General features: G+C 34.7%; 3 protein-coding genes across 4 annotated transcripts; 2 read left to right on the plus strand and 1 right to left on the minus strand.

Annotated features, from left to right (window-relative positions):
- Positions 1-1,372: 1,372 nt before the first annotated feature.
- LOC132308962 (uncharacterized) lies at positions 1,373-5,597 on the plus strand. 2 transcript variants are annotated; one of them, XM_059807273.1, is made up of 5 exons: positions 1,373-1,457; positions 1,548-1,620; positions 2,946-3,992; positions 4,100-5,119; positions 5,210-5,597. In XM_059807273.1, exons 3-5 carry the CDS (start codon positions 2,961-2,963, stop codon positions 5,237-5,239), a joined length of 2,082 nt encoding a protein of 693 aa, XP_059663256.1. In that variant the 5' UTR covers positions 1,373-1,457; positions 1,548-1,620; positions 2,946-2,960; the 3' UTR covers positions 5,240-5,597. The 2 variants fall into 2 exon arrangements, with proteins under 2 accessions (XP_059663256.1, XP_059663258.1); XM_059807275.1 differs by having other exon boundaries at positions 1,376-1,460.
- A 6,954-nt stretch (positions 5,598-12,551) lies between these two features.
- On the plus strand, positions 12,552-17,002 carry LOC132310523 (potassium transporter 5). Its single transcript, XM_059808689.1, has 9 exons — positions 12,552-12,650; positions 12,832-13,054; positions 13,402-13,650; positions 13,781-13,819; positions 14,576-14,836; positions 14,933-14,985; positions 15,116-15,230; positions 15,342-15,596; positions 15,936-17,002. The coding sequence occupies exons 1-9, from the start codon at positions 12,552-12,554 to the stop codon at positions 17,000-17,002; spliced, it is 2,361 nt and encodes a 786-aa protein (XP_059664672.1).
- A 1,504-nt stretch (positions 17,003-18,506) lies between these two features.
- On the minus strand, positions 18,507-20,696 carry LOC132310055 (uncharacterized). The gene is made up of 6 exons (XM_059808295.1): positions 20,315-20,696; positions 20,102-20,178; positions 19,911-19,947; positions 19,418-19,577; positions 18,850-19,168; positions 18,507-18,758 (listed from the first exon to the last, which is right to left on the minus strand). Exons 1-6 carry the CDS (start codon positions 20,694-20,696, stop codon positions 18,507-18,509), a joined length of 1,227 nt encoding a protein of 408 aa, XP_059664278.1.
- Positions 20,697-21,132: the final 436 nt, after the last annotated feature.

Consider the following 21,132-nt stretch of genomic DNA (forward strand, 5'->3'; position numbering starts at 1 on the left):
TACAGTCCACAATATAATAAATTATATATCTATCGTTAGGCTGTATCTATCCTATCCCCTTACCCTACATCTTAATCCCCTTACCCTACATCTTAATAAGTTTGAAGTTAAATAATGACATGATGTAGACTTTTATAGAGGGACCACACCATATTGTATAGTAACTGGAGATGTTGGTAGCGTGTTTGTAGTTTAAACACTCACTTTTTACTGTTTTTTGTGACATAAATTATACTACTGATTTTGGTATTTACTGATTTTCAAACTTGGAATTCAATTTTGACACTTTTTGAACTGTGCTTGTAAGCATGTGTTTTAAAGATTTATACTCTAATATAGGTTTATTTTATATATTTTAACAAACACAATTTGATGGACATGCACAACCTTTTTTTTTAACATGGTCTACATTAAAAAGCGCTTCATAATAATAATTAAAATTTACGTTTTACCTCAATAAATTTGATACAAGAGTAAAGCCCACCCAAGTAAATGAACAATAAATTTGAGATTGACGTTGTTTGTTTATTGATACAAACATAAATTTATTCATGGGTACAAACACCCCCCTTCTCGCCTAGCCTAGTAGCCTTTATTGCACACCACTATGTGGATGTCTGCACGAGACTTTGCACCCATTACCATCAGCACTGCTTCCCAAGTGCATTCAATTTGGTCAAAGAGGAAAAACCGCTTAGACATAAATAATACACATCTTTAATTGTTAGTTGCAATGAAAGAAGACCAAATTAATTAAGAATATGTTTAACAACATTATTATACATGTTTCGTATATCAAAGAATTAAGAAAGTTTAACAATACCTAATGTTCTTTTTTTACTCATCCATGTTGATGAGTGACATGATTAATCTTTTTTATTTATTTTTTTTAAGTGATTTTAGATATATACTTTGAAAAGTAGAACCTTTATTCATGTCTTGTGAGTGAAATCATTTATATTTTATTGTGATTTAAAATTTTAACCTTACAATAGAAGATATTATTTTAATATCTCAATGTGATAAGTACCATTTTTTGTAATTAATTGGTGAAAAAATTACAAACAGATTTAAAATTATCATGACAATCAAAGTGACTCAAATCACAATAATAGAGTTAATCATGAAAGAGAGAACATCCTATTTATAATGATGTACCAATAATTCAATAGGCAAGTTGAAAGCAGTGTGGGCTTCAACTTTTTATATGTTTCACACATGAACAAACTACAGATGTGTGTGAGACAATGACTTGTATGCTTTCTTAATAAAGATGATCACATGATCCAAAACAAGTGATTAGAAAATTAATAAAGTCAAAAAAAACAACTAAACAAAGAAACGTATCTTTATCATAAGATATTTTACAATTCATTAGTACAGTTTTCGAATTTCCATTAACGGAGGGTAAGCTCAAACTCAGCCACCCCAAGAAAAATACAGCACAAGCGTACAAAGTGGTTTATTCTTCACTTCTCTCTCTATATCTCTCTCTTCTTTTATTCTCTCCCTTTCTATTCTCTGAAGAGTCTGTCTGTGTTTCACAGCTCTGGCATAACATATGCTCTATCATTCCAGCAATACAGATCGGTTCAGCTCAACATCGCCAATTTCTCAGAGGTACTCACTGTCTCTCTCTCTCATGTTTCTCACTCTGAACCTCTCTTCTTCTTTTTGTGCATATAATTGTTTTTTCAAATTGATGGTATTTGATGCAATATAAAAAAATTCCATTGTTTGATCCATTCGGTTGCTAATTTTTATACAAAAACTTTGAATTGGCTTCTCCTTCCATAAATAAGATTTGGGTTTTTTGGTTGATTGAAAATGAAGATTCAAATTTTATTTCTTATACATTCTTGGAATAAAGCTTGTTCCTTGTGACAAACATTTACTGCTTTCTCTTTCCTTTGTGATTCAATTAAGGATCAGGATTTGGGACCCACACTTAAATTTAGTGTGTTCTTATAATGTTTGTGTTAAGATTGAAAGGTAAAGGGTCTATTGTGGGTCAAAGCTTATGATTTTTATTTCAAAGATTTCAGCATCATGTTGCAGCAGAAACAGTTTTTTCTGTTATTTTATCCACCACACACACACAAAACACCACATTGAATCTCAAATCTTGTTGATTCATATTGGTAATTTGGTACAGAACCAGGAATGGGGAGCAGAGCTTTTGACCATTGTCTGCTACTTTAATTTTGACAATTCACATAAATGCAGTGTATTTAAAGAAAAATAGGATAAATAAGATGCCCACTTATTTAGAAAATCTGAAATTAAGAGTTAGATCTTTTGAATTTGGGAAGAGGATGGGGATTTGATTTCCAAAACAGAATTTGAAATTAGTCCATCAAATGAAATCGATATGGTTTGCTATTGAGTATTTAATTTCTGGAATGCCTTCTAGATGATTGGCACACATCAAAAACAAAAAAGGAAAATAATAATGATAATAATAATAATTACTGAATGACATCTCGAAAGCACAATTTCATTTTAAGCTTTATGCTGAGATGCAGTAAGTAAAATCTAGTAACAAACTAAAACAACTATGGTCCATACGGAAAAAAACCAGAAAAGCAACCCCACAGTTCGGAGCTTTATCAAGGGGTTTCCATCGAGATGTTTCATCATATTCGCCCTACATTGAAACTGAAAAATCATGTTCATGATTTACTCAGAAGGTGATGTGTTACTTGTTTACCTTTTTTATTGGAGAAAGGGCTGCATTTTTGGGGATTTCTTTTCAGGTTAATCCTCCTAGTTTAGGCAGACAATAAGTAGTATTTAAGTGGATAATTGGTGACAATAGAATACAAAATAATCCAAGAAAAGAGAAATAGCAGACAGCAGCATAGAAGTATAATACATACCTACTTTTACTTCACTTCTATTGTCTGAGTTTGGCACCTTGTTTTAGTTAGACGCTATTTTTGCAGAGACTTCTTGGTTTCATGTTGCTGAAGAATCTGATGGAGGATAAGCAGTTAGATTTAAACCAACCTTTTCTATCTGTGAGGCGATTCTCATCAACAGTGTCCGCGGTAAAAGGCTACAAAAGGAGAACTGATAATTCCCTTCCTTCTTTACCACCCCTTCCGTCTTACAAATCAGAACTGAAGTCAGGTCCGGTAAGGAACGCTGGGGCTGTTCCTTTTAGGTGGGAACAGACCCCAGGAAGACCAAAGGATGAAGGAAAACGACAAATTCAGGCTCTTGAACAGCCTCCCACCGCCCCTAAACTTCCGCCTGGGAGGATTTTGAAAGTTAAACAGCAAGCTCCAGACAAAGTTGCTGAAGATCCAAGTGTCATAAGTCGCAAAGCTGGAAAAGTCCCTTGTATCTCAAAGAGTGTTTCATCTATAGATGAAAATCTGACAAAATTTCAGAGCTCCAAAGATGCAGTAAAGGAGGAGAGTTCTGATTCTGGGGATGGTGATGAAGCATATTTAGATGCACTTGATACACTTTCACGAACTGAATCGTTCTTCTTAAACTGTAGCTTAAGTGGTTTAAGTGGATTGTATGATCCTGATGTGGAACCATCTGGAACTTTTTCAGCGGATCCACAAACTCGAGATTTCATGATGGGTCGGTTTCTGCCAGCAGCTAAGGCAATGGCTTCAGAAGTACCTCAATATGCTTCCAGGAAGCAACCTGTTGTATGGGAACAACCAAGACAGGTTAAGAAGGTATTAGCTGAGGAGAAGCGGCCGCCAACCTATCGCTATAGGCCAAACATTTTACCAAATTATGACAAAGATAATAAAGAAGAAGAAAGTGATGATGAAGATGATTATGATGAAACCAGAAATGTCACAGCCAGAGTTTGTGGCTTACTACCTCGGTTTTGCTTAAAAAGTTCATTTTGCCTTTTAAATCCAGTACCGGGAATGAGTGTACGGACTAGGGTGCCCATGTCTCCTGCCAGTAGAATGCAGGCTAGATCTTCATCTACTGGTTCTTGCAGTGAAACTGACAATGAGGTATCTAAGTTTTATCCTTCTATTTTATGTTCTTTTCTTTAATTTTATGTTGTGCTTACCTTTGCCAAAGGTTCATGTTGATTAATTGCACTTTCTAATTTTTACAGCATAGTCAAGTTGGTACTTACGAGCAAAGATCAATAGGTGGACCACGAACAGCTGTGCTGCGTGAAGATAAGAAGAATATGATGAAAAGTGAATCTAACCAAATTACTTACCCGAGTAATTCTCAGAAGTTGGAAGGATCATCTCTGTACAGGCGTTTGCAGGGTAGTGGCATATCACCCTATCAGAGTGAATTACCTCAACTACCATTTTATGAAGAAAGGGGATTCCTTGGCATTCCAGAAGAAGCAAAGAGTGCTGGGATCAATGGCTTCAATTCGCATAAAAAAAGTCCTACCAGCTTTCGGGAATTATTGGCTGATCAGAGCACTGAATGGGAAATAGGCGCAGCGAGTCCTTTGGTTGAGAAAACTGTGTATGTAGATTCTGTACATAAGGTGGAATCTCCAAATCCAAATTCATTTTCTTCAGGTATGAAGGGGCTAGCTAAATCAAGAGAAAATGATTTGGAGATCATTGCAAATATTAGGGAAACGGAAGAAACACCCTCAGTAGATTCTTCACTTAAAGATATTGACAAGTTAAATATTGTGGATGAAGAAGCAATTTTGCAACCTAAAATCTTGAAACTAGCCGATTCTGGTCCCTTATCTTTTCCTGACAAAGAAGTTGAGGCATTGGAAATGGACGTGGCAAAGGGTTTTAAACATGATAAAGATGTTCTTCATTGGGAGTCTGTTACTTCAGCTAATTCAAAACTGCCTCATAATAGGAACCTGGATTTTGAAGATGAGCAGTGTCCAAAAGTGGAAAATGTAGAAAATTCTTATGGAAGTTACTCAGAGTTTCATCTTCCCCCACCTTTACCAAAATCTCCTTCAGAGTCCTGGCTTCATCGTACTTTGCCCTCAATGTCCTCAAAGAATCCATCTTCGCGGTCACGTCTTGGTGCTGGGATTAATCCTAGAAACCAAGCTGCCAAGACATCAACTGTTGATCCCAAGTGGGAAACAATTGTTAGAACTACCAAGGTGCAACACAGGAATTTGCAATTTTCTGAGGTAAAATAATTCTCTGCTTTCATTTTTATTTTTTGGTCTAGCAGTTTGGAAACTGATTCATAATAACTACTACTTTCCTCATTCTATTAGGAACTAATAACACCTGCACCGGAAACTTAGGGTTGGATCCCCTTCTGAAGTACTTTACTCAAGCATACGTGTCGGCTTGGCAAATCATCTGTTGATATATATACGATATGTAGTTGATATATATACGATATATGTACATAAATTTCTGGTTACATATATTTGCTTCGGCAATGTTCATTCTACTGGTTTACTGGCAGTATAATGGGTTGGTAAATGTAATTTGTGGTGCCCATTTCCTACCCTGTAACCGGGAAGTTGAAATAAGATAATTCTTCTTGTAAACATCATCATTTCATTGAACTCCAATCTACTTCCTTCAGCATGGTGATTCATCTGTGAAGGCAATCCTAAAATGTAATTTGTGATAAAAGGATGTTGATTTTCCCCATTGTATTTACTCTAAAATTTATGCAAGGCTGCATGTTAGTTAGCAACATATTTCATTTTTTTCAAACGTCTTGTTCTCGAACCACAATGGTCTACAATCAGCTTTCTCAAATGCTACTCAGTTTATTATATATATATATATATATATATATATATATATATATATTGTCTTTTTGCTCAAAATTTATGAGTTGGTTGTAGGTTGGTACTGGGTTAGGTGAAGGTATTTGCTGCTTAGTAAGGAGATTAAAAACTAGGTCTGTTCCAAATCCTTTTTTTAATGGTTGTGTTTTGTGAACCTTGTTTAAGCTTTGGAAGGTTCACAATCATTATTATATGCTTATGCCAGTCATTCGTGAATCATGACTTCCCCAATTTAAATATAATTCGCGTTAAAAAAAAAATTAAAAAAATTTAAATATAATTCTTATATTGTTAGTATTTTGCAACTAAAAGGAAAATTCACGCCCGACTTGAAACAAATTTTACACATTGAAAATAAACATCTGAATTAATTATTTTTCTTACTTTAATGATATGTTTCGATAATTTAAATTTAAAATTGGAAAAAATTTAGTACAAATAATTTTTTCAACATCGTCATATTACAAAATTTTGACCAAAACTGCCCAAGTAATTTGGTGTTGTATTTGATAATAAAAAAATGAAAGACATTAAAAAATCTTCAATTTAGTGTTCTTACAAATTGCAATAACTGGCCCTGAGATTATTAAGTCAATTTTACTACAAACAATTTTTTAGCATTAAAAAACTAGCTTAGTATTGAGCAGAGGAGACGATCCGGCTCTGCGGTGAGCCGGTTCCAAGATTTATAACCTTATTGTAATGGATGGGTGCTTAGTCATCTGACCAAAAAGCTTTAAGCTATTAGGTGGGACTCAGGGGCGGAGCCAGGATTTGAAAATAGGGAGGGCTAAAGAAAAAATTCAAGTAGGGAATTTACTGGAAAAAAAAAAAAAAAAAAAAAAAAAAAAAAAAAGACACCCTCAAGCAGAGAGTATGAAAATACCAAAAATAATACCACATCATGTCAAACAGCCATTAGGTCTTCTTCAATCTTCTAAATCTAATTTGTTTGTAGGCTTGTTTTCTGGGCTGGGCCTTTATCATTCATGTTTTATTATGTATTGGGCAGTTTGGGCTGGGCTGGACTCTAGCTAATAGGAAATAATAGTACTAATTATTATTTTTATTTTTTTAGACCTAACTCACTGGGAGCTCCGCCTCTGGTGGCGCTAACACCCAATTCATATATATTCACTTTTTCATTCGGATTCGATGTGAGACAAGTTTCCCTTCTTATTATATTCTCTCTCACCCGAATTCGCAACACACTTGTTGCGGCTTAGCCAGGCGCTTAGCGTGACATCGAATCAAGGACTGATTTTGATATCAAATGAACAAGTGAGTGCTTCGCGATACGACCCAAAAACTTAAGCTATTCAGTGGGGTTAACACCTAACCCATATATACCCATTCATTTTTTCATCCGAATCCGATATAGAACAAACTCCCCTATTACATCTAGGTAGCCATTAGGCACAAGTGGGTTCCACTAGGGGTGGCAATTCGTTTTCATGGGTTGTGTTCGTGTCGTATCGATGTAAGAGTATTATACTAAATAGGTAAACCCAAATCTAACCCATTTAATAATCATGCCAAGAATCCTCAACACTAACCCAACTCATTTATTAAACAGGTAAACGTACTAACCCGTTTAATAATCTATTTATCAAAACGTGACATTTAATATATAATCAAATACTAAATAATCGAAAAAATTTATCATAATTAACCCAAATATTCAAAATAAAAAGAAAAATCATAAAGTATATACAAAGTTTATGTTAAAATGACTTAATTATCCATAGTAATTAAGTTTAAATTGGTAACATATTACATAAGTCATATTCACGATTATAACATGTTGAATTAAATGGGTCACAAATGGGTTACGCGCGTTGAACCCCTCAACTCTAACCCGACACGGTTAAATAAACAGGTTAATCGTGTCGATCCTTTTATGACCTAAATCCGTTTATGCCAAACTCAATTCCTTTTAACTTGTGTCGTATTCGTATCATATTATCACGTCGTGTCATAATTTGCCACCCCTAGGCTTCACACACTCATTTATTAAGCCTCAAATAACCTAGTGCAGTCACCAGAAATCCGAAATCACATAACATATCCATCACATTAACCTTTTAAAGGAATTTATTTTGGTCACACGGGAAAGATGGTCATTGTGTTTGGTAGGGTTAATTTGGAGGGATAGGGAGAGAAAAGAAAAGAAAGAATAGTGCAAGTTTGTGTTTGGGTAAGTTAAGTGGATGGATAGGGAGGGATAGGGAGAGATAGAGAGGGATAGCTATCCCTCCCTATCTCTTATTTGCTTTCTCTTTAATTTTGAGAAGATAGGGAGAGAAAGCATAGTGATTTTAAGTGGTATTTTGATAATACCAAAATTAACCTCCACAAATCAATATACAGATTTATTATTCCATTCAAGTCCCATAGTTATGAAAGGGTAAAAAAGTAATTTGTCTCCTATTCTTTCTTTTCTTTTCTCTCCTCTATCTTATCTAAATAAGAATAACTATCATTTCTTTTTTTTTTCTCCCCTATCTATCCAAACACAAATATAAATTATTATTATCCTTTATTTCCTTTCCTTTTTTTTTTTCTCATAACTAATACTATCATTTCTTTTCTTTTCTCCCCTATCTATCCAAACACACCCAAGGGTATTTGTCATATATCAAATTTCAAGAGGCTTACTATTACAAGGATATTTGTCACATATCAAATTTGAATATAAAGTTAAATAGGTATAAATAAATGAGTATACAACCCTATTCAATGACTTAAACTTTTAAATAAATAAACAAACACCCACTGGCTACACAATTTCTCCAAAATCATTTTTCAATTCTATTAGATGGGAGGATAACATCTGTTGGGAGGCTTTTGAATTAATATTATAGAACTATAACGAACATGCTGCTTAAGTATGGTAGGAGTTGTAATTCTTACAGGAAAAAAATAGTATGCAATCATTTTGTTATTTATTTCAAATGAAGACAGAGGACCTCTAGCGATAGTCAAAAGTCCAGCACAATCACATGTTCCATGGACTGTGCATATTGTTCCTAGTTTTGGATGTTGTGACTTGTGAATTCCATGCGGATTCTATTATCTCCACTGTATATATATCCTTTTCTAGCATGCAATTTTCTAGATAAATTAGTTGCTGTATGTTAAATAGTAGGTGCACTAGATTAATTTATCATGCTTTTAAGTAGGTTTTAATTTCGCTTATTTGTGAAGGCTAGCTAAAAAATTCAGTTATTTATTTATTTATTTTCGAATGTTAAAGCAATGTGGTGAATGTAAATATAGGTAAATGTACAGAGGCCAAAGAATAGCCCAACAAGCCAGGCTAACCAAGAGAACCAAAAGTAATTTGAAACATGAACAAGCCCGAACATTCAGGCCCAACAACCAAGGTTAGTCAGGCCATTTGTTTTAGGATTTGAGAGAGGGACTGCTTAATGATGATGATAAATCAGAGACATTTATATATATACAGAAGTGCTTTTAATGAATAAATAGGACTTATTAGTGATTGAAAACTGTTTGGTTATGTTTGACAGGTACGGAATTAGAATTTTAGAATTGAATTGGTAGAATTAAAGAAAGTAATTCAGAAAACTGAACTAATTTTTTTTTCAATTCCAGCAATTCCAATTTCAAAGCTCCAAATTCTATATCGAAAGATGCATTTTTTTTTATTTTTTTTTTAATGTTTTGGAATTTATTAAAACCGTTCCTAAAGAATCAAACCAAATACTCCCTAGTCAAGAAAAGGAGCAAAGTAAAGTCATTTGGTACGTGTTGAGGGATGGAAAACAAAACTTGGGAAGCAAGGGAAATACTATATGAAAAAAAAAAAATCTAAAGTGATTAAATTAATATATTGATATTGTCAAGTACTCTCACAAATTAGGAAAAAAAAAAAAACAAAAAAAAAAAAAGAAGGTACTCTCACAAATGCAAAGTCAAACTATTCAGGCAGGCTTTACTCTCTCAAATGAAATAACAAATAAAAATAAAAATAATTTAAGGAAATAAAACTCTTTTTGATGACTTGACTAAATGGCCGGCTAGCTAGCTTCACAAGATTAGTGATAAATACGTGGTCCAGTTAGAGCCTTTAGATTAGAGGTGAGAAGTTTGACAAGAGAGAGAGAGACAAGAAATGAGTGATACAATGGTTGAATCTATGGGTGATGCCAATTCATATGGAGAGGGCATCCAGCTTGGGAACTCTGAGTCTAAGGGACTGTTCTTGTTCTGCTGCATGATTCTCATGTCCCTCTCAATTTTGTCAATGATCATATTTGCGTGTGGTTCTCCGAAGAAACGCGACGGAGGTGATGGTGGTGGTGGTTGCGGTGGTGGTGGTGGAGGTTGTGGAGGTTGTGGAGGGGGTTGATGAGTCCTGTAAAGACAAAAATATATATGAATGGGAGCTATTCTAGTATATTCAAGAAATGGCAGTGTCATGTTTTACTACAAATCATGTGGATTGTATTGGATGTTTTATCAATAAAATTGGATATATATATATATATATATAGCATGAATATTGCCTATATATATTTGTAATGTATATTCGATCTTTTTATGCATGACTGAATAGCTTGCTCATACCTTTAATTTCTTCCATTTATATTCTTTTGAGGTAATTCAAAAGTGGTGTTATGAGATTAATTCTTATCCATCGTGTTTAAAATAAAAAAAAATTATCTCATATGAGAAAGGTATGCCCTTTTGTAACCAAAATTATCTCATATCATTATGTGAATATGGTCCTTTTAAGAATTCAACTTCTTTGAACTTTGCATCCCGAATTACCAAAATTAAGATGTATGCCATGTTTTTAAAAAATGCGCCCGATTTAGATTGCACGTAATAAATGTTGAGAAGTAAAATGTTAATATGGAAAAATTACAACACAGTTGCGAAATTATTAGTTCTGAGTTAATCAAAAAGTGACACATAACCAAATGGGTCAGCAGTATTAGCTTTATTATTATTTTTTTTTATTGTACTTATTCAGGACATTCCGGATTATATAATAATTGCTTCTCAAATTGCATAACAAACTTAGAAGTTCCCATTGCTTTTATTATTATTATTATTTTTTTCAAGTTAGTCCCCATTGCTTTTTAGACAGTGACATTTTAAAATAATAATAAAAAAAGGTTAAATAAAACAAGCACTTGCACATGGCTGTTTTTAATTAAAGTACATCTGTTGACTAAAAAAACCATTAAACAGTGATTTATAACTTATTAATAGTACTTATTATTGATCCAATAACGCTAATGAAAGTCAACAGAGTTTTAAGGTATGACACTAAAATTAGAAAGGGCCGTACGCAACCTTGCAATGGGGATTTCACGACTCAAAAGTGTGTATATATTTACTATTAAACCGTGATTTATAACTTATTATTAATTACTGTATTATTGTGATTCAGTGACTAGCTCGAGATTTCAACTCTATTGCCCCTGTGAAAAGGAAAAATATATATATAAATAGTTGTGACATGCACAAACAATCCTTGCACGATCCTTTCTTCCCTGGGCACTGTTGCTAGATTTTTTATATTTAATATAAAGGTGGTTCTTTCAGATTCGATAAAATTGAATGTGATTCCAATAATGCAAGCGGAAGTCAACTTGATCAAGTAATACATAGAGTTCCGTCAAAAGTCAAGAGGGTTTAATTGTTCTTTTTTTTTTTTTTTTTTTTTTTTCGGAAGGTAAGAGGGTTTAAAATTTGACAGTAATATTAGAAGGGTGGGTACCACCAAATTATATGTTTAAATAATGAATTATACCTTAATAATTTAATTTTTTTATAATTGTAGCTGATACTTTCAACTTTATTGTCTCTTTCGGGAAAGAAAAAAAAATGAAAATTAATCTCTTTTGTCAATTAGCATGTTGCCCACATATATATATATATATATTTTTTCAAAGCAAACTAAGTTGACTTTTCTCACAACCTACTACCGTAAGAATTGAAAAAGCACTTATTGAGGAAGTTATGATTTGTAGATTAATAAAACGAATATTTATTAGAGAGAACAAACACAATATTGTTTTAAAGAGTTGAACTCTCTGAAAGAGAAAGGGTTATTATTAGACCAAATACATCTGAACAAATGCACTTCTATATCAATCATTTTCACCTGGAATATTAATAAATAAAAAAAAATTGTGTCATCTTTTTTAATGTCAGTTAAAGTTGATAATTATGAATACTCACCGGCTCCCTTGACCCTTTGTTCTCCCCTGAAGCAATCCTCCAGTGTACTTCCAACAGTACGGTACTAAATAATGCTTAGTCCTTACCCTGTAAAAGTAAAACAGTACACTAATTAATTGATTAATAATGAAAGAGGATTATATATTGATGTTTTTGTGATCAATGCGCGTGCTTGATTTTCTTGTATGTGTAAATTTCACACGCATTGTTTGGCGTTTGAGGAATTTGATTTAGGAGGGAACTAACGTACAACACCTTCCATGGCTTGAAATGCACTGGAGAGTGGGTATATTATACTGTATAATAATATAGATGACGATTAATTAGCAACAAACTAAGGAGCTAGCTAGCCTAAAGTGGTGAACAAAAAAACACAAAAAATTAGAGCTAGCCTAAAGGGTTTGACTTTTGATCCTATATATAAGAACCCCAAACTCAACGGACAATTAAGGTTTACAACAAAGAAAGCAAGTTAGTTGTGACGGTAGCTAGGAAAATGGCAGCGTCGACAGTGGGGGAGAGAAGCAGTGAATTGGCTAATTCGGAGATGGAAAATTCAACAGGAGAAGGAACAGGAACAGAGATGAGAAACATGAAAGAGCGAAAGGTGTCATGGGCAACGCTGGGTCGTGTGGACTCCCTCAACTTGGAGGCTGGAAGAGTTTCTTTTAGTCCAACCCACACCTCCAATGTCAGCTTTCCTTCTTCCTTGATTTTTCTTATACATAACTATATAATATGTACTTATGTTTATGTACAACAAGTACTTATGTTTCTCTTATATATGTGTATATATATATATATATATATGGTGGGTTAATTTGTGTTTATGGTATTTATGATTGATGGAGCTAGGTGATTGGTGGGTGCAGGTAGATTGGAGGGTGACATTGAGTCTGGCTTTTCAGAGCATAGGGGTGATTTATGGTGACATAGGGACGTCTCCTCTTTATGTGTTTGCGAATACATTTACAGATGGGATCCGGGACACAAATGATACTATTGGAGTCTTATCCCTCATCATTTACACCTTAATCCTCGTTCCCATGATCAAGTATGTCTTCATTGTTTTGTGGGCAAATGACAACGGTGACGGTCAGTACTACTTTACCACTACTTCCTCCATCCATACATCAGTCATTTTATTCCTCATTTCTTCCCTAATTAATTAATTTCCAATTCTTCTGTCTGCTTAAAGAGAAAGTATACAATACCCAAGGTAGGTCACAAAAAAATACTTTAATTCCCTAGAATATCAATCACATGAAGTAAAACTGATTAAATGTTGGCGGGGCGATTTTAAATGATAATGAGAGCGTTAGTGAGAGAAAAGAAAAATCAATGGTGCAAAGGATAAAGTTATGGGGTTATTTATATAATTACTCAAGATTTCTAGATAAAAATGGAAATGAGCATATGGGTATGTTGTATTGTATATATAGGGGGTACGTTTGCACTGTATTCGTTGATATGCCGGTACGCAAAGGTGAGCTTGATTCCAAATCACCAACCAGAGGACGGAGAGCTATCCAACTACAGGCTGGACATACCGTCGAACCAGTTGAAACGGGCTCAAAATATCAAACAGAAGCTGGAGAACAGTAAAACTGCCCAGATTCTGCTTTTTCTTGTCACCATCTTGGGTACTTCAATGGTCATTGGCGATGGGGTTCTAACTCCCAGCATCTCAGGTTCATTCATTTCTTCTAAATTACTCCTATTATTTATATATATATATATATATCAACCTCTACATTTAATTTGCCCCTACACATTATTCACTTAATAAACTAACTAAACTAAAAAGTTGCTCTTTTGCAGTCCTTTCTGCCGTGAGTGGGATCAACTCCTTAAGCGAAGGTAATTTCTGCCATCTCCATCTCAAAGTCCAAGTAGATTTTGATGAGTCTCCTTATTTTCTTTTGTACCACCGACTCACGGAGAGTTTCTGAAGCAAAGTGTATGTACGAGTGAGTTTCTGTATTTTAAAAAATAAATAAATAATTCCTTTGTTCTTTATTATAACAAAAAAAAAAAAAAAAAAAAAAAAAAAAACAAAAACACACACACTTATTCAATTTCTTGATGTGATCCCCTTATGAAGGAGTAACTATGAAAAACTGGAGAAGAAAATTATTGTATTGTTAAAATCGATATGCAGATGTTTTGGGTATGTTTGGTTTTGTTTTTAAATAAAGTTATCTTGTTCTCAATAACAAAAAAATTTAATACAAAAATTTATTTGGTTAATATATTATAGTTTTAAAAGACTTGATTTTAAATGTCTTTTGTGATATTCTATAAACGATTTTCTGTTTTAAGACTTTTACATAATTCTGTTTAACTAAAATTGCAAGGTCTACTTCCTGTATGAGTTGGGAGACTTCTCATATATTCTTTTCCCTTCTCACTTCCCTTTTTCTTTTTCCCTCTTGTAAAAAAGCCTCATTTTGAGTTTTCTTGTAGGCTCTTCACTTGTATCGGGCCTGCAGCTACTAAGCATAATTGTGTGAAACTATATTCCTATGTAGTATTTATTCGGATTTTATTTGCACTTCTATAATGTCTATGTAGCATTATTGTGTTACTCATCAGCCCAAATCATTGATGTGCCAGATTCTGTTGTGGGGATCTCAATTGCAATCTTGATTGTCCTCTTTTCTGTTCAACGCTTCGGCACAGATAAAGTGGGCTACTCCTTTGCCCCAATCATCTTCTTGTGGTTTTCATTCATTAGTGGCATTGGCCTCTATAACTTATTCAAATATGATGTGGGTGTCTTACGTGCATTCAATCCCAAATACATGGTAGATTACTTCAAAAGAAATGGTAAGCAAGGATGGATTTCCTTAGGTGGAGTTGTACTCTGTATTACAGGTGAGTTATTGGTTTTGTAGTTGTTATTTTAAGCTTTATTGTCATCAACTCTATGGTAATTCTTCCTTGAATATATTATATGCTTGTTTGAAACAGGGACTGAAGCCATGTTTGCTGATTTGGGGCACTTTAGTGTTCAATCAGTTCAAGTGAGTGAAATCGGATACACTGAATGAACATTAGATTTTGTGATATTTGGAAAGTTTGTTATGTTATGTGCTTCCATTTGAAAGGACTAATGGAATTTTAATCATCATTTTCTATTCCATGGAATTGCAGATCAGCTTCTCCGGAATAGTGTTTCCTGCGTTACTGTCTGCATATTGTGGACAAGCTGCGTACCTTATGAAATTTCCTAAAGATGTGGCTAATACTTTCTACGCCTCTATTCCAGGTAAGTCTCAAAGGGTAGTCCTATTCCAATTTAAACAATTCATTGTGCTTGACTTAAGCTATCACTATTAAATATTTTTGTCTATTACATTCATTGGTATGGCATTGTCAGATCCAATATACTGGCCAACATTTGTTGTTGCTGTTGGTGCCGCTATTATAGCCAGCCAAGCTATGATATCTGGAGCATTTGCAATTATCTCCCAATCCCTGAGTCTAGGCTGCTTCCCCCGAGTTAAAGTTGTCCATACTTCTGCTAAGTATGAGGGTCAGGTTTACATACCAGAGATCAACTACCTACTCATGGTTGCTTGTGTTATAGTCACTTTTAGCTTCAAGACCACAGAAAAGATCGGCCATGCATATGGTAAGCTTCAAAGGCTTTCTAAATTCAGAAATCTCAGTCATTAACTTTGATTTTTGAACACGGTAACTTGAATAATGTCAATATCGCCCAGAAAACTCAGCACCTGTTTCTTTCAGTCTTTCGAGTATTCTGTTCGAATAGAATGCAAAAACATAAAACATTTCGAAAATTTATTTTATTGACAGTTTAGAAAATTCTTCACCAAAAAGGGATTTTTTTTATAAAAAAAATGCCTACTTTCAGAAAACCATTTTGGAAACTGTTATCTATTTTCAAAGAATTGAACCAGACAAGCCCTCAATTTCCGAGTGATTAATGACATCTACATTTTTCATGCAGGAATTGCTGTGGTATCTGTAATGGTCATTACAACCTGTATGGTTTCTCTTATCATGCTTGTTATATGGAAGATAAGCATATGGTGGATAGTTCTATTTTTTGTGGTGTTTGCTTCGGTAGAAATTTTGTACCTGTCAGCTGTCCTCTCCAAATTCACTCAAGGGGGTTACCTTCCGCTGGCCTTTTCAGTTGTCCTAATGATGATCATGGGAATATGGCATTATGTACACAAACAAAGATACATGTTTGAGCTCAACAACAAGGTCTCTAGTAATTTCATAAGAGACTTAGCCCAGAACCCGAATATCAACAGGGTGCCTGGTATTGGGCTTCTGTACTCAGAGCTTGTGCAGGGCATTCCTCCAATTTTTCCTCACTTCATTGCCAACATACCATCTATCCATTCAGTTCTGGTGTTTGTCTCACTAAAGTTTATTCCAATAAGTAAAGTGGCACTCGAGGAGAGATATTTGTTCCGGCAGGTTGAGCCAAGGGAATACAGAATGTTCCGCTGTGTTGTAAGATATGGATATAATGATGCCATTGAGGAACCCAAGGAGTTTGAGCTCCAGTTAGTGGAACACCTGAAAGATTTCATCCAGCATGAACACTACATACGTGAAGGAGGGCTTGCTGAACAAGCAGCTGAGGCAGTGAACATCCCCCATTCCACTTTGTTAGTGACAGATGGAAAAGTCAAAGGATCAGGTTCATCCATGGTTCACATTGAGGAAACAATGCACCAGAATAACCCAACTCGTGTGTCATCAGCATCCATCCAGTCATTCAACGCGGCTAAGTCATCAAATTCTTCTAGCAGAATCGTCTCAGGGCCTATAGAGGGAGCTGAAGAGGAGATGCAGTTTGTGCAGAAGGCAACAGACAGTGGCTTTGTTTATCTCCTTGGAGAATCAGAAGTGCGAGCAGAAAGGAATTCATCTCTTCTCAAGAAGTTTGTTGTCAATTATGCGTATAATTTCCTGAGGAAAAACTTTAGGCAAGGGGAGAAAGTAATGGCAATTCCGCGGACTAGGCTTCTCAGGGTTGGAATGACATATGAGATATAACACACGACTCCTACATGTTGAATCTAACGTAAATGCCATTCTCAATATGGTGAAATTTATGTATATATTTATATGTTCTGCTGTTTTCTTGTTTGATGTTTAATACAAATTTCTGTATGGATTACTCGAAACTATTGAGTAAGGTGCTGAATCTTTGATGGTTTGAGTTGTATACGTGTAATATTCAAGCTGTTAATTAAACTGAGCATTAGAAGTGATGCTTCTATCCCTCTTACTTCTAGTTTTCTATACTTTTTACTAAAATGAGAATTAGTTCTACAGGAACTATGTTGACCAAGTAGAACTCATTATGTGGTGGATTTTTGTGGGTTGGGAAGGAGGAATTTAAGTGGGAGAACTAAAAGTGGGAAGTTTTAAGGCCATTTCATTCACAAAATTCCCTCCCTTATGGCTACAACTGTAAGTCTCTGAAATTGAATTTTCAAAGGCCAACATATCGATCTGTCTCTTAAATTTTAGGACTTGAGAAATTGAAGAAGCTTGGTGTATGCATCGAAGGACAGGTTTATGTCAGTCCTCATTCAATGTTTCTGTTCTATTTATTTTTGGTAAAAGACGAAGGAAGAACATTCATACTTGAAACTTTCCATTGTGGAGAGCTTGTAAAAATCCATAGAGTGAAGTAATCCCTCTCAAATGGTGACTGACTCCCCTGTTTGAGTGAATACTTGTTCAAGTATTTGAGTTACATTTATACAATTTCAGCTCCAAGTATCATTCAAACTTCCCTTCTCAACTATAGTTATATTTATATATTTGGGTATAATAGTGGGCTGGCCTACCAACCCAGCAGCCCAAAAACATATAAAATAGCTAATAAGCAACAGGCCCAAGAGAACAGAAGCATAATATCAACCAATTATATGCGTGTGCATGTGATTCTTTCTGGGTTAGGTGGGCCTTTCTTAGCTAGGCCATATGTTTCATTGTAATGTCTGTTGTGTCTTGGTCTAATCTCTAGGCCTTCTATCCTTATATATTTTAATATATTGACTTCACCTTTCAAAAAAAAAAAAGCATTATATCAACCTAATTAATCACAATGTTTCTGATCTAATGATATGTAAATCCAAATATCCAATCCAGAAACTATGCATTTTCATGTGTATGTATATATATATACATAAATCCAATCTCGAAACTACAGTAACTAATTAAGTGAATTGGATTCACTCATTGCCATTAATAAATAAATTCATGGTGGTTTTCTGATCAGAGTTAGAAAGAAAAGAACCTTGCATATAAGATTAAACTAAAATATGGGGATTAAAAGAGTTTACTTAGACACAGAAATAACTAGAGAATACTATTGAACATAAGCAGCAAAACTAATTGTTCATATGGCCTTCAAATAAAGCAAGTACTTACAAGATCTCACTCCTATATATGCTTAATATAACATGGTCAGATCCTAATATAAGTACTCAGCCCCATCATGGCCTCGGTGATGGATCTGTTACTAATTAATTTGTAAATCCCAAATTCAGAAATTTGTAATCCCTTTTTGTTTTCCACTAGATTGTGCTAGTTGTCTTGACAAAGTGGAAGATAAAGAAAGAGAAAGCACCGTGTTGATATCGTTTCCTCTGTGATGATCATTATTCATCTTGTCACCTTTTTCAAAGTGATCGTGGCTCAAACTCAACTTTAAATTTGGGAACCAATCCCCTCTGGTGTTCTTTTCTGTTTGAAACACTACTTCATTATTCATAGATGTGGGTTGATTTTCTTGTAGCTGCATAATGAAAGGTTAATTATAAGATTAATCAGCTTTCAATTAGCAATGGAAGATGGAGAGAGAGAGAGAGAGAGAGGGAGGGATTTACCTTACGGTGAAATGGGAGATCAGGTTCAAACCTATTGGAGAAGAACATGGGATTGCATGTGTTGGATGGAAATTGCTTGATGGTGGTGGCTGCTCCAGTGTTCCATATGGAAGGTTGAGTGGTACCATAGCTACCAGTACTACTGATTGGCATTGGCTTGGGATTTATTTTGTTTGACATAACTTCAAACTTAGTTCCATCACTAGAAAATTTAAAAAATCCTTTTCCATGATTTCCAATCATTTCGCGTGGAGGCCATCTCTTCTCTTCAAGAAATCGACTACATCTTATTGGTCCATTATTACCAGTTATTGCATCCCTGATATAGTATAAGTTTGAGTTCAGCAACTTGTCCCCATTTTGGAACATCCTTGGATTCCGAAAACCCGTCAACAGGCCTGAATCTTTGCTCCATAGTGAACTTGATCTTGTCATTGGATGACTAAAACCCCATATATTGGTTGTTTCAGAAAGAGAGAGAGAGAGATTAGTTAGGGATGAAGGTTTATAACAATATTAATCCTTGAGGGTTATATATATATATATATGTTGAGATTTGGTTGGTTACCTTGGAGAGTATGCTCTGAAATCAAATGGCTCTTTGACCACTTGAGACATCAATTGGCTTTTGTCCTCCATTAGTAATTGTCCATAAGGATTGAATCTCTGGTACATTTCCATAATGTGATCATCCCTTCCATGCACAAATCTACTTGATTGACGTAAAACTGTAGAAAACAATATTCAATTAATACAGTACTGCACAGATTTAGATCCTTGTATAAACTGATGAGGTGCTTCTGTTTTGTATCAAATATTCAAACCCCAATATAGTTCGAGAATTATTACTTGTGCCATTCTCTTTAACTAGGAGTCTTTTGTTTCTATGGAAGTCAATATATTGTCCCAATAATTAAACTGGATATACGTGATTAATGTTACCTTTTTTCTTGTTTGGTTTAGCATGCTAATTTATCTCTTAGAAAATTTATAGGGTTTAACGTTTAAAGAGACAACAGACATGTATAGCATAATCTAAACCAAAGATTCTGTGGTTTTACCTTGCCCAGATTCATCCAGCTTCTTACTTCGGAACATCTGAATTCAAAAATAACAAAAAATTAATTAATTTGAATGATTAATTAGAGACAGAAGGATAAAAAAAGACCTTTACTAGAGGAGGAGATCGAGAAAGCAAATTAATTCAGTTGGAATTAAAAGAAATATATAGCTCGTGTGTGATTTTTGTTACCTGCAAATGACTCTTCACATGAGCAATGCTAAGTCCTCTCACATCCATCAACTCAAGAACTAATTTAGGAGTTGCTCCTTCAGACATCCAAATGAAAACATAAAATCAATTATTTAATTTTCTCATTTCCTCCCAATTTCTTGAAGAATCATGACTTATTACGTACAAATAAGTTGGATTTAGAGATGTTGAAATTTAGAAAATTGAACTTACTTTCTTGGCCACCAAGCTTTTCAATAGCATGCACAAAAGCTAGATGGAGATCAGGAGTCCACCGGAGCCTGGGCATTTTAGACCTAACATATTGCCTAACTGTAGCATTCCGCTCGTTTCCATCCACAGTTGTGTTGTTGCTACTTGAATCACCTTCCGGTGACATCCCATCCGGATCATCAAATTGCTCACCGGGGCCACCGCTTGTACTATCATCCTCCTCATCATCGATGGCTGCCTCGTTTAAGTCAAAGCATGACAACTTCCGAGAAGATAAGGGAGAGCAAGTGTTGGTTTGATTCTCACTACTTCCGTTGCTTTTTTTATCTTCATCGGAGATTTCTATTCTCTCAGCAATAGATGAGCTTGTAGTTCTTTCCATTGTTTCTATCTAGCTTTTTGGCTGATAAGAATATATGGTTGAAAGGAAGAAGAGTTATATTATGCTATAAATAGTAAATTAAAAGACTTTCTAATAAACAGTAGTAAAAGAAAATTCTAAACAGAAAATGCATGAACTTGGCATCAGAGAGGAACTTTCTTATAGTATCGGACCACGGTACAGTACAGAAGGCCACAATCATCGCCAATGGTCAATAACATCGGAATGAGAAGGGAAGAGGAGACTAATATATATAATGCTAGCTTGCTTAGATGTGCAGACTTGGCTATCTAGGGACTCGATCTCTGTCGATTCCCAAGCTCAGCGGAGTCACATGTGATTCCAGTTGTCACCGATATGTTGGTGAATAACAGACTCGGACTCAGCTGATCGAGTCCATGACGACCGGCTTGCTGACTCTATATACTATGGAAGG

This window comes from Cornus florida, unplaced genomic scaffold, assembly GCF_030987335.1.
Source record: "Cornus florida cultivar Cherokee Brave unplaced genomic scaffold, ASM3098733v1 CherokeeBrave_3.0.0_Hap2_Chr05, whole genome shotgun sequence".
NCBI lineage: Eukaryota > Viridiplantae > Streptophyta > Magnoliopsida > Cornales > Cornaceae > Cornus > Cornus florida.

What these genes read in the sequence shown, in the direction of transcription:
- LOC132308962 (XM_059807273.1), top strand. Translation starts at nt 2,961, where the DNA reads ATGTTGCTGAAGAATCTGATGGAGGATAAGCAGTTAGATTTAAACCAA. An exon ending in GCAGTGAAACTGACAATGAG is followed by an intron (nt 3,993 to 4,099) that starts GTATCTAAGTTT and finishes TAATTTTTACAG; the next exon opens with CATAGTCAAGTTGGTACTTA. An exon ending in GGAATTTGCAATTTTCTGAG is followed by an intron (nt 5,120 to 5,209) that starts GTAAAATAATTC and finishes TCATTCTATTAG; the next exon opens with GAACTAATAACACCTGCACC.
- LOC132310523 (XM_059808689.1), top strand. Translation starts at nt 12,552, where the DNA reads ATGAAAGAGCGAAAGGTGTCATGGGCAACGCTGGGTCGTGTGGACTCC. An exon ending in GGCAAATGACAACGGTGACG is followed by an intron (nt 13,055 to 13,401) that starts GTCAGTACTACT and finishes TTGTATATATAG; the next exon opens with GGGGTACGTTTGCACTGTAT. An exon ending in TTAGTGTTCAATCAGTTCAA is followed by an intron (nt 14,986 to 15,115) that starts GTGAGTGAAATC and finishes ATGGAATTGCAG; the next exon opens with ATCAGCTTCTCCGGAATAGT.
- LOC132310055 (XM_059808295.1), bottom strand. Translation starts at nt 20,696, where the DNA reads ATGGAAAGAACTACAAGCTCATCTATTGCTGAGAGAATAGAAATCTCC. An exon ending in ATGTGAAGAGTCATTTGCAG is followed by an intron (nt 19,948 to 20,101) that starts GTAACAAAAATC and finishes TTTTGAATTCAG; the next exon opens with ATGTTCCGAAGTAAGAAGCT. An exon ending in TTCAGAGCATACTCTCCAAG is followed by an intron (nt 19,169 to 19,417) that starts GTAACCAACCAA and finishes ATACTATATCAG; the next exon opens with GGATGCAATAACTGGTAATA.